Consider the following 12,692-nt stretch of genomic DNA (forward strand, 5'->3'; position numbering starts at 1 on the left):
GAAATAAATAACTAAATAACTTAAACACTGTCACATTATAATAACCCACATTATAAAGCCTATTATATTATGCAAATGACTGTTACACTGAGTGTTTGCCTGACTGATTTAGTATTAACTGATTATAGATACGGTTTTTATTTGATTTTTATTTCTTATGTGCTATTATTATAAATAATATTTGGGTTTTTTCTAAATAATTAAATTGAAACACAACAAGCAAGTCTTTGAATCGAAATTTGTCGTTCAATGCAATATTTGACATTTCTCATTGTTGATTAATTGTAATTGTAATGATTGTTGTTGATTTGATGATTGACGTCAATCCTGCGATTGATTATTGTAATAGTTTTGTTACTTCAACTCTGAGGGTTATCCTGAACCGAACCCGGGTTAGTTAATTAGTGTTGATCAGTAGAGTCTTTCTCAACAGGTCACACCAATGTCTGTAACCGGTGGGTCATAGTTTATATCTAGCATAGTTGTGAGGCTGCAGCTGCTCAATCCCCATTGGCAGTAACCATAGCAACCAAGGTCGAGCACAGACCCTCAGAGAGGTAGAACAAGACAGGGTCTCTGGTGAATACCCACATACAGTATATACACTGTTGTATACATTCACATATAAAACGTGGATTTTGCACTAATTTTAATTAGTGACAGCTGCTTAATCTCCATTCAGTGCAGCTGAAAATGAGAAGCCTCTGAACAAGTACACTGAACATAGCTGATGATATCTGAAGTCAGTCTTTCACACTGATGCACCCAAATATTGCTTCTCACTTTACACTCAGCCAGTGAGCACCCTCCGTTTCAGATGTTCCCTGGATGTTCCCTCTACAGTAATTCAGGACCGTTTTCATTACATCCCTGGAATGTTTGTCTTGGTGAAATATGCAGTTAACAGAACATTCACTAAAAACTGCAGGTTCCATAAACGCTCTCTGAACCAAACAGGAACTATAGAAACCTGCTCATACCTTAAAATACATATGGCACCATACACTTCTGACTGTGTGACAACTGTCTTCATCAGCTCAGTGTTTCCCATACATTGATTTATTTATAGTGGGCCACCACAAAATATCAACAGACACCACATATTGATTTTCTATTCTCTTGTCCACTCCACTGCTGCTGTTACTAACCCTGCTGGTAACAGTGGACAGCCTCCATAGGTATCTCACTGCATATAGGCAAATACCTGCATCAGGTGGAATAACTTCAACAACAGTGATAACAGTGATCAGTGAAGTTGATTTGGATCTGGTGGAATAATGGTGACGATATAGTAATGATGAAATTACTAATGAGCAAATATTCTCAAATCCCTCATTCAGTGCTTTTCTAGCATGGAGCGAGATGGGAATATCTAGTGTTGGTGATCTATACCTGGAAGGGGCATTTACATCTTTCCAGCAGCTCCAATATAAATATGCTCTACCACAACAGGACTTCTTTAAATATCTCGAGGTTAGGAGCTATGTGAGATCACACCTTACTCACTTTGAGAGTGCATGGCCAGACAAAATGAAAATGTTGTAGTATGGACGCAGCCTTAAAGTGTTGCCTTCTGATCGGATCAACTGAGTCAGATGTTCATCCCAGATCTGAACAGGGCCTATGACTGTCCAACAGAGGTGGGAGTAAGTCACACATGTGCAAGTCTCAATTTACTGTGGTGACAACCAAGACACGTTATGATGATCATCTCCCGTCTCCACAGTTAAATCAGTTAAAGACAGAGGTTCATGAAGAATTGTTTTACTTTCATCATGAATGAAGCCTGCTGCAGCTGTTTACGCCTGATTAATCTGAGTCCAGATCTGTGACTGCAGCCTCCCACTGCTACAATTATTATCATTAGCATTACTATTGTTATTACCTCCACCAAGGAGGTTCTGTTTTCACCTGTTTATTTATGAGACAGAAGTCCTGAACTGATGGGGGAGGGGCTAGGGAAGAACTTGTAGTGGATACACTACAACATTCAGTCAGCACTAGGGATGGGCACTTGAGGAAATTTCCTTTATCGATCATCTGGAAACTTAACGATCAATTATCGATTCATTATTAATTTTTTATATAAAAAAAATATGCCTATGGCAATAAATACTAAAGAAAGCGTATTTTTCCCCCTTGGTTATTTTTCAGCTCGAAATGTTCCCACACCAAACTTCGCCTTGCTCTCTTTATGTTTACCTGCGATGCCTACGTCAGCCCGTGCGCCAGCAGCTGAGTTTTCATTTTTCTGTGTTGAAAATTTAAATTGTACCCCTGCTGGTTGCTGCCACGTGATCGACAAAATTCTTAACAATCAATTATCGATCATCGATTAATCATGCCCACCCCGAGTCAGCACAACCATGTCAATTACTACACACACATACAACCCATGCATGTAGCTGGTGTTACACCCATTACAAACAGATTAGAGAGAAACTTAAGTCAGGTAACATTAAAGTTTTTGGGAGGAACCACAATGTGAGTTAAGAGACAGTACAGTACAGTTTTGACAGCTGTGTGTATTTTGATATAACAGTATCAGGGCTCCACCATCATAACTACACATGCTGACCGTGCAACAAATTACTTCTTTTTACAATGACCGTAATTTCAAACTTAATCTTAGGTGAAAATATTTTTAAATGCTTTAAAATGTTGTGTCTTTAAACATAAACAACCTGCAAATCCATGGTGCGATCACTGTGTGATAAAAGGTGGAGATCATTTCACCACCATTAAAGAAGAATATCACAAGGATAAATAGCTGTTTGGGTTTAATGTGCAGTTATAACAGATAAAATGTTTTACATTTATCTCCAAACATTATACAGACAGGCTCTTAACTGTGCAGCTGACAATACACCAAAGTGTCAAAAACTGCAGTTCCTCTAATGACCACTATAGTCTGGATCCAACAGTGAGTCAATCCCCATCAACTCCCATGTTAAAATGTGCAACTTTACAGCAGAAATAATGTTTACAGCCTGGTACAAAAACAGTTTTGGTCTCTATAGCAAATTTTCTCCTTCAACAACTGTTTATATAAATCATCTGCTTACATTTTATTAAGGCTTAAAGTTATGTATAATTGAGGGCATCACCTCTTTGACTGACAGGTGGTTGAGCGTATGCGTGCCACAAACTGACATAAACCAGAGTCTCAGCTCTACCCACACCCCACCTCTTTGTTCATTTCTGGATTAACTGGGAGTTGAGCCAGAGTCAGACAATGCAAAGATGGCAGCAGTGGAGCAGCTCACTCTGAGCTTTAAAACCGCTCCCTAGAAACCTCTGGGTGACATTACAGAGGCTACGTCCATCTTTATTTATAGTCCATGAGAATTGGTCATAGTGGTATTTTAGTATTTTACTTAGTAGCCTCGTCTTCAGTCACTCCCGTGTTAAAGTTACATTACACGTTACAAACAAAACACTTCCTGTAACCATTTCACATTAAAATCCCTCTAGCGTTTCAGTGGACAGAAACCCTTTGTTTCTTAACAGGGTTTTATTGCTGTGCTGCAGTAAGAGTATTGTCTCATTTCCAGTTGCTGGTGTTTCTGTGTTTACATGCCTACATGATCTGCTAATTTCTTTAGCAGTTAGCAACGACTTCTCTCTCTCTCTGTCCCTCTCTCCTGCTCTCTGTGCTCGGTGTGTCTTATGTTTAGTTATTCCTCTGCCTCCTTTAGCAATAATGATACATGAAAGCAGTTTATTTGCTTTGCAGTGAGCTAAGTTCACAACACTGCAACTGTAAACACCCCCCTAAAAGAACCTGTTTTATCCAGATCGTTTATGATCAGTCAGTCAGTCAGTCAGTCAGTCAGCTGGACAGTCAGTCCAGGTTATAGGGCTGGCCCTGGAGTTGCGATCAAGCCAAACTGTTAAACTGGTAAACATTAGAGTTACTGTTTCTAAAACCAAGACATGACATCAGTTTCACTGTTGAGGAAATCAGACATGTATAAAATGAATATTTTTTTAGAGCACGACTGTAATTTACACATTTAGCAATGTGAGATCATTAAGAAAAAACATTAGCTAACAATAACAAACACTACCTAGCTAGCTTTTATAAACTGCAAAGGCAAATATCTTGTAAAGATGTAATTAAAACAGTAGATTTGGGGAAATATTGGTGTGAGAATTTTTTATAATTACCCTTTAATATAATTCTACCACATACACAGCCAAACAGTCTGTGGACAGGAAGGAGGTCTATATCTGATCTGATCTAGACGCTGACAAGTAACTCACCATCGCCATCACTATTCATATTTTAAGACACTACAAAGTATCCAGCTACAAAAAAGCCTGAGAAGCTGCGGTTGGAACAGAAGTACAGAGCTGTTGCTATGGAAACGATACACTGTCTTGTATAGTTGCAGCAATGCAAAATGGCAGGTTTTCAGCACATTGCCAGTAGTTGCAAATTTCAACTCGCTTCGTCGTGAATCTTGTCTAAATTTGCCCTCAGAGTTCATCATTTTGCATTGAGCTACACACTGAAGCTCAAACTGTGAAATCTGAGGCAAAAACAAATCAGTCTGTAATCAGTGAAAACAAAGCTTTACATGTCACAGCATCACAATCATATAAATAATATATGTCATAGTTTTAATTTGTGATTGTGTAATACACACGTATGATATAATACTGAGGGTGTATTGTTAAATAAATTATTCCGCACATGATATAGTGCAACATAAGTATGTGCTTTATACAACCACAAAATGCTACCTCCAGCAGTTTTATAAATAAAACCTTCACTAAAGGTTATTTTTTGTGTAACTTTTAGAGAACGTTCCTTAGGGCTGTCCCTTTATTTTCAAAATTCAAACATTTCTTTGAGGGGGGGGGCATTTGAGCTGTAGTGATGTGTTTGAACTGAGAAGCAGTGTGTGGACTTATTTCGGGTTATACAACGTAGATGGCTAAGAGAAGGCTGTTTGTGGACTTTGTATAAAGCAGCTGTCTTGCACTACAATGACTAACTTCCTAGAGTGGAGCAGCTGACTGCCTACTATTCAGCACACTCAGGCTCTTAATCTCACAATGATGCCACCACGGGTAAAATAGCAAGATTTATATCCAAGCATTAAGCATATTGGGGGGGGCACACCATTAGGGAACATCATGTGGTCATCATTTTGCACCTACATATGCTCGCAATATGGAACTTCATATGTAGCAGACTGCCAGAACAAGCACTGACTGAACAGAGCAAAAACATCCACGCAAATCAACATCCACACAAATGTAGACATGTACCCACAAGCAGCACAAAGTTATTACCTCAGCAGAGGAAACACTTCCTGAACCACCACAGCACAGACCAGGCTCCTCCGTCGTGTGTTTGTTTGTTCAATGCTTTGGTTGGACTTGGAAAACTAATGACATTTCCATCACCCACAGCTTTACTTTGTGTTTAGTGCTAATTAGCAAATGTTAGCATGCTAAGACACAAAACCAAGATATGTAAAGACTACACCACATCAGCATGTTGGCATTGTCATTATAAGCATGTTAGCCTTTAGTGGTTAGCTTTTAGCTCAAAGCGTAACTGTGCAGCCTCAGACAGCTGCTAGCATGGCTGTACACACAGTGCTTGATAATAAAGCTGAACGATGAGCAAACAAAATCATGTTGCTATTATTTGGTTATCTTTTAATTTTTTAATTTCACTTTACTAAAAAAATATAAAGATGATGATGGGATGTTTGCTGGGGTCTGTAACAAACAAGCTTATCTGGAGGATATGATTTGTCGGCCACAGCCTCTCTAACACCACAATGCTTCATTTAATATGATGTGTTGTGACATATTTTACCCTTATCCAAAAACTGAAGCTGCTGTGATTTGGATATTGAACTTTGATGATGAAATTTCAGTAATATTTCAATGAAGTGTTGTTGAAGTTGACAGTGGGTTCAAATCAATGTTGGTTTTCATGAGAAACTGTTGACAATGACATTAATCTGTGAAATGATACCTTAATGTTTTACCTGCTGTCATGTGAAAATATTATAGGCATCACAATAAGTAATACAAAACCATTGTGATAGCTATTTAAACTAAATGTGATATCTAACGATAGAACACATTCTAGTGCTGGTAGCCTTTGTCTAATTATAGCCTGTTCATGTATTTTAATGTAATGTGATGCGGCTGAGAGTCCAGAGCTGTAGGGGTCGTTCTACCTGTACCTGCAGATCCAACAAGGAGCTCAGGAAACGCGTCTGAAGTGCTGAATTTTAATTCTCTTGGATTTACCTGCTGTGTGCCACTTAACACCTTCAAGACTAACATGCGCGCGCGCGCGCGGGCACGCCACACACTGCGCCGCTCTTAAGATGCACGCGCCTAAGAGCACATACACAAATATATAAAAGATGAGGATGTTGACATAATTAGAGCAGTCCAGCGGCTCGAGGCCTCTCCCCCCTTACAGCGGTGAGGAGGACAGATGAGACGGGCCCGTCTCATCTGCGAGGAAGACGCGGGCCACGACAAGCGGGAAGAGAAGCCAACACTGAGAATCATTGAGACACACGGATGAACGGTGGGGCCGTGATACAAATGAAAATCCTACCGATCTGGACGCTCGGAGATCCGCACAGCGCCTCGCGCCATAAGAGGGTGACCACAAACAGCAGCTTCATGGTGGAGATGATGATGATGATTCTCCTCACAGCAGTCTACGGTAGCGGCTCCTACAGAAACATCACCTCCATCACACACGGTGTGGGCTCATGGCGTGATTCCAGGTCCGCGCAGAAGCGTCTCCGGCTCTGCGGATGCCCTGTCCTCTCTCTGGAGATGCGCGTGCCGCCGCCGCCGCCGCCGCTGCTGCTGCTGCTGCTGCTGCTGCTGGACTGGGGGCGCGCGCCGAGGATTGCCTAGGAATACCGATGAGGCACGAGAAGGAACCGAGAACAGCCGACAGTTAAACGTAAAGCAATATGAGGCTGTAGGGTACTGATAGTTCAGTACGAGAACACACAGATTCATTTGAGCTGAAATCACACAAAAATCTGCACTGGCTCTCAGCGCGGGCTCCGTGTTCTCTGCATGATTCATACAACACAGTAATAAAATATTATGACGCATCAAGTCCAGCTTTTATGTGAGTGTGCTATTCCACAACATGTCCACAGAAAAGGAGGCTTTACTAAATATGGTTTTATACACAGTCTAATAAAGAGGCAGCCTCTATAAGCTTCCTTTCACTATGTTTCAGTTACACCACTATGACATTAAAATAGCTGAATGGATTCACTTTCATTATTTTTTATCATCTTAATGTAGATGATTCCGTTCTTTTGTGGACATGAGGCATGGGAGGATGTATTGTGTTATAATTTTACATAAAAAAAAAAGAAGAAGCACGGATCAGCTGCCTCTCCATGGGCACAGAGAGGGTTACACCCGACCTGAGGGGACGACATCCGATTAAACATCTGCTAAAAAGGGAAACCCACTGGATCTTCACTCAGGAACCATATGGCCTAATAAAACACTGAGTAACTGCGTAGGTTGATCTTTCATTTAATAGATGTACTATATGTTGTATCACATACAAAAATGGGCCACACTCAAAAAAAGAAAAAAGCTATATATATATAATATAATTTTAACTAACATTAAATATTGAAGTATCGATCTGTGTGGAGACACAAAGACACCAAACACAAACTGTTTTTACAAAGTTTACTGAGTATTTACAGAACGCTTCAGCATCTGGGACAAAAAAAGAATAAATTGTTTAAATATTAATGTGACTTGTAGTAGCCTATATCAAATAAATAAAGTGTATGACCCTGGGGAACTGCTGGTCCTTCCCTGACTTATGTGTTCTGTATCCATGAATGTGTCTACAGTGCAGCCTATAAGAAGAGGTACACAGATGTTAGTAGTTCCGGAGGAGTTTGACTGCCAGAAACAGTTTAACTAAAGAACGTCTCTGATTCTTTTTCAAACATGTTGCCATGTTGCCTGTCCCCACCGGTCCAGCCTATTAAGAACATATAGTACAAACATGATGGGAGAGGTCTTGAATACTATCTCTGATAATTACCATCTACACTGTGAGCATCAGTGTTTCTCCATGCACACACCACTATCATTGTTTCTCTTATTTAAGCATATTGGAGGTGTGTATAAACACTCATGATTCATTATCTGTTTAGTTAATGATTTAATCAACAGATTTTGTTTTTAGTGTGAACAAAGAACATACAGTGACAGGAAAATACTGGTCACTCTTCAACTTGTTTTACTTATCACATTCATCAGAAAACATTTGTAAACAGTTTACACAGATATTCATGATTTCAGATTCTGCAGCTGTCTAACATGTTGATGACTGTAAACAACCTCAAGGACAGGAAGGATCATAGGGTCACAGTGACAGAGTAGCTCCCAGGTCTTTTGGTCTCAGTTAGCCGCTGAAAAGAGACACCAGCTACCAGGTCCTTTGGTGTCAGTTAGCACCTAAACAGAGACATCAGCTACCAGGTCTTTTGGTGTCAGTTAGCACCTGAACAGATACATTAGCTAGCAGGTTTGTTGGCATCAATTGGCACCTTAACAGAGAGAGTTTCTAAGATTGAACTTTTATTACCTGCCTTACCTCTTACCTTTTTCATTTTGAAAGTGTATCCATGCCATTGGGATGGCATGTGTACGTCAATGTCAGTGCTTCTGTGTTTGGCAGCATAAATTGTATAAGGTTTTTTACAACTGAGCAAATAATTCCCTCTTACCATGTTGAGACTTTTATTTTGAAGGTTGATTCAAATCGTGCTGGTGGTGTTTGTGTGTTTCTGTCAATTAAGTTCTTTTCACCTAGTTGAGACACTTATTTTGAAGGTGAATATCGAAAAGATGGTGTCCATGTGCGTGTGTATATTGTTGTGTGTGGCAGTAGAGCTGTCTAACATAGAGCCTCCAAAAACCTTGTGTTGCCAGGTTGAGACACTTATACAGTTAATATATGGTGAGTGCGTGGTGTTGGGAACTGCCAAAGCTTAACCTTCAAACAGACAACCTTCAACCTGACAGTTGTCAGGAGTGGCCAAAATGACCTCACAATAATGGTTTTTAACCAAAATTGGCTTCACAATTATAGAAAGATATGTACACACTAAAAAGAACCACACACCAACACGCACACACAAGTACATGCAAATACACCATGTTGATTTAACTTAGAGTTGCTCTCATACCCGAGTTAGAAGGCTAAGAGTTAATGAGTCTAATTAGCCAATCAGAATCAACTTTGTCCATTTCTACCCAGTAACTATCAGTAGCACCTGCTGAGACACTGGTTGCTATGGTGACTGTGGCCACCAGGGGGAGGAGGGAAACACGCACACACAATCCCCTCTGTCTCCCAAGGCAGAAAACAGCTGAAGTTGATGAAGATGAAAGTTGTGTTCAAAAATGGGATATCAGAGAGAAAACTACTAGTCCTAGTGAAAAGATTACCTCATGATGGCAGGCCCAAGGCTTCAATAAAGAGACTGATATCTTATATTTGTACCTACAGTTTATGGTTGTGTTTTTATCACAGTTTTGAAACTCCCCTTAACGTTTAACATGAGCATCTATGGGGGCACTTTGGGGGGGGATTTCATTAAAAAAAAAACATAAAACGCATCAGAATGAGACCAGAACTGGTTGAAACAGGACAAAAATCGCTACAGTTGATATAAATTGATATAAAAATTGTCAATGGAGGTTGGAAATTGTGGGATTTAAAAGGATTTGTCTGATTTTTTGTTAAGGGAAAGTTTCAGGGATGGCAGTTAGGGTGCACTCCGATCGCCTAGTAGTTCCCTGCGAAGTGGACTTCACAGGGTATTCAGCTATGTTAAGTAAGATTCCAAACTGTAGGGAGCACAAGGTGAGAACAGGGAAGAACTGAACAACCGTTCATCAGTTCGCCAAGGTTATGAAATCTCTCATCAAGTGAAGAGATGGCTGTATAGACTACCACATTAAAAAATGTGGTTTCCATTTTTTTAAGTGCATCATCAATAGGCTCATCTAGAGACTCATAACCAAAGTGCCTTTTTGTGGTTCTCAGCTGTTTTTGTTTGAGTAAAGCCTCCATTTTCATCTCCTCACACATCTCCTTTGCAGTTGTCCGTGCATCAGAAAATCCAGTGTTTCTGTAGGAGGTGAGGCAATATCTTGTTTTTCTCCAGCAAGTCTACAGCCACATCTAGCTGCATGGAGGGTGACTGCATCCGTTTACTCACGTGCTGGATCTTGTTGAGGATGTGATACCACATGGCTGTACAAATGGAAAAGCTTTAAGATCCAATCTCCTCATCCAAAGACTGGGCGCTTAAACTCTCACCACAGGGTCTGCAGTAGTTTCCCTCAGAGCTTCTCTGATTTGCCCAGCCTGGTACCTTACTGCCTCAATGCTTTTTATCATGCTTTCTCATCTGGTCTCTGACCATGATGTGGTTTTAACATGTTTCAGGAGGATATCCCATCTATGGGTGGAGGCTGAGAAGAGCTTTGCTAAATATCCAAAGTAGCCAGTGATATCTGGTGAGCTCTTTGCAGAATCAGTTATCACCAGATTTAAAGTGTGGGCACCTTTATTCTTTCCCTTCACGTTGGCACCGTTGTCATAACACTGTCCTCTGCAGTCCTCAAAGGGGATATTAAGCTTGTCCAGTCTTTTTAGGATGAAAGATGACAAACTTTCCCCTGTTGTCTCCTCTGCCACAAGAAAACCAAAGAAATATTATTGAGTTAGTGATAAGTCCTCTAGTGACACTATCCTGACAATGACAGAGAGCTGTTCCTTATGACACAGATCAGGGGTGCAATCTAAAATAATGGAGTACTTGGAATACTTGGCTGTTTTGATCTCTTCCACAATCCTTTCCAGTATTTCGCTGCTTTCAATTCATTTTTGATTAAATTTGGCCACGAGCTCCATCTCTTTCAGAAAGTTGCCATTGTCTGGTTTGTTTAAAGTCTCTGTGGACCCCCTTAAAGCCATGTTTCTTTCAACTAAAGACTGAATACTTGCCACCAATCAAGAGAGAACATCACACCACCTGTTTCTTCACCTGTTATTCTTAGCCAATAACATCTCGGCTGATGCTTACACATCTTGATGAATCTCACAAGTGTTACCCTTCTTTTGACAGATTAAGAAGATTGAAGATTATACATGTAGACATCAGCCTAGATGTTACTGGCTAGGAGTAAATGAAGATGACACACAGCATAAATGAACAATTTCATTTCAGTTTAGTAACTCTGTGTGACTATTACAAGCAGGGCAAACGTTGGCTAACCAGATGTCAATAAAAATGTATGACACAGCCAGCTGGTGAAAACAACACCTGAATAGGCATAATTAATATTTCCAAATTTTCCTGATGAATTTAAGGGTGGAATAACGCTAACTGACGTTAACTCTAGCTATTGTTGCTTAGCAAACCGCATTACTATCATCCAAAAATAAGCTAGCAAGTTAACACTCTGCTCCAACAATGGTAACTACCAATGCAAAAGACAAATCATTTCATCACATTACATTACTGTACCTCTGTCTTTTTCCCGTTTTTCCTCCTCTTTCTGTCTTCTTTTTCTTCCCTGGGCACCAGAGAGCTTTGGTCGTTTTGACATGACATCTTTTCTGGGGTCACGTCATATAACTTGCCTGTCCTCCCCAGAGAGCAGGTAAAGTGTAAAGAGCCAGGAAGGGGGGCCAGAGGGCGGCAGGAACCCAGAAAAAAAAAAAGAAAAAAGGCTTCTCCATTATTTCATAGGCTTTGGTATGTAGTTACGTTGTTGTGTGGTCTATTTTGAAATAATACTACTAATAGTATAAGTAAATAGTTAAAGAACAATTTAGATTTTTTTCTTACCCCATTTCTGTTGTACCAAGCATTCGCCTATACTGCCTATGCCATGGGCCGACACTGGGTTTAGTCGTTTTGGATAGTGATATTGACACATTGACAGGACAACAGGATGAGGACTCAAAAATGCTTGACAGAGAAACGGCAATCTAAGGTAATCAGGCAGAGATGGCAGTCAAATCCAAAGGGCAAAGGCTTAGACTAAGTAAAGAAAAAACTGGTCAAAACCACTAGGAATAACATGGAGAAAATGCTGGAATGCCTGATACAATGAACAAAGAAGAACTGGCACAGGACACAGGGCGCAAGCAGACTAAATACACTAGGAGGGGAGGACAATGAGACACAGGTGCAACACATTAGGGGTGACAATGACAGGGGCGGGAAACACATGATGACAGGAGGTGCAAATCTGGAACAAGAGGAGAGGTTAGACAAACACCAAAATAAAACAGGAAGTGAAAACCAAAAATGACAAAAAACAGAAAACATAACCTAAATCAGGATGGGACATGACACACATAACAAAGATTTCACACAATGTTCACACTAAAAAGATAAAGATTTGATTTGCATTGCAGGCACATAATAAAAGATAAATATTTGAATAACAATACTAATAAGTATGCAGGCACATAATTACAATTGATTAGGGTCTGTGTACGTTCAGGCAATTTATTTCTTTCATTTTAAACCAAAAACAGTTTTCTTTTTTTTATTGTCAGAATTAATAAAAAAAAAACAAGAAATCAAATTTAAAAAATGGGTCAATTCTGCTGTTTGTAC

At 40.0% G+C, this 12,692-nt stretch overlaps 1 protein-coding gene across 3 annotated transcripts in view; it reads right to left on the reverse strand.

Moving 5' to 3' along the window:
• Positions 1 to 7,799, reverse strand: part of LOC111673578 (glutamate receptor 2-like) — an 80,920-nt gene extending 73,121 nt beyond the window's left edge. For 2 of the 3 annotated variants that reach the window (XM_023431381.2, XM_023431379.2), the window contains exon 1: positions 6,602 to 7,799. In XM_023431381.2, coding sequence (XP_023287149.1) covers positions 6,602 to 6,671 — 70 coding nt within the window. In that variant the 5' untranslated portion in view covers positions 6,672 to 7,799. The remainder of the gene's footprint in view (positions 1 to 6,601) is intronic. The other variant, XM_023431382.2, reaches the window with a different exon arrangement.
• Positions 7,800 to 12,692: the final 4,893 nt, after the last annotated feature.

This window comes from Seriola lalandi, unplaced genomic scaffold (assembly GCF_002814215.2).
Source record: "Seriola lalandi dorsalis isolate HSWRI2012SDOR001 ecotype SW California unplaced genomic scaffold, Sedor1 jcf7180002054921, whole genome shotgun sequence".
Taxonomy (NCBI): domain Eukaryota; kingdom Metazoa; phylum Chordata; class Actinopteri; order Carangiformes; family Carangidae; genus Seriola; species Seriola lalandi.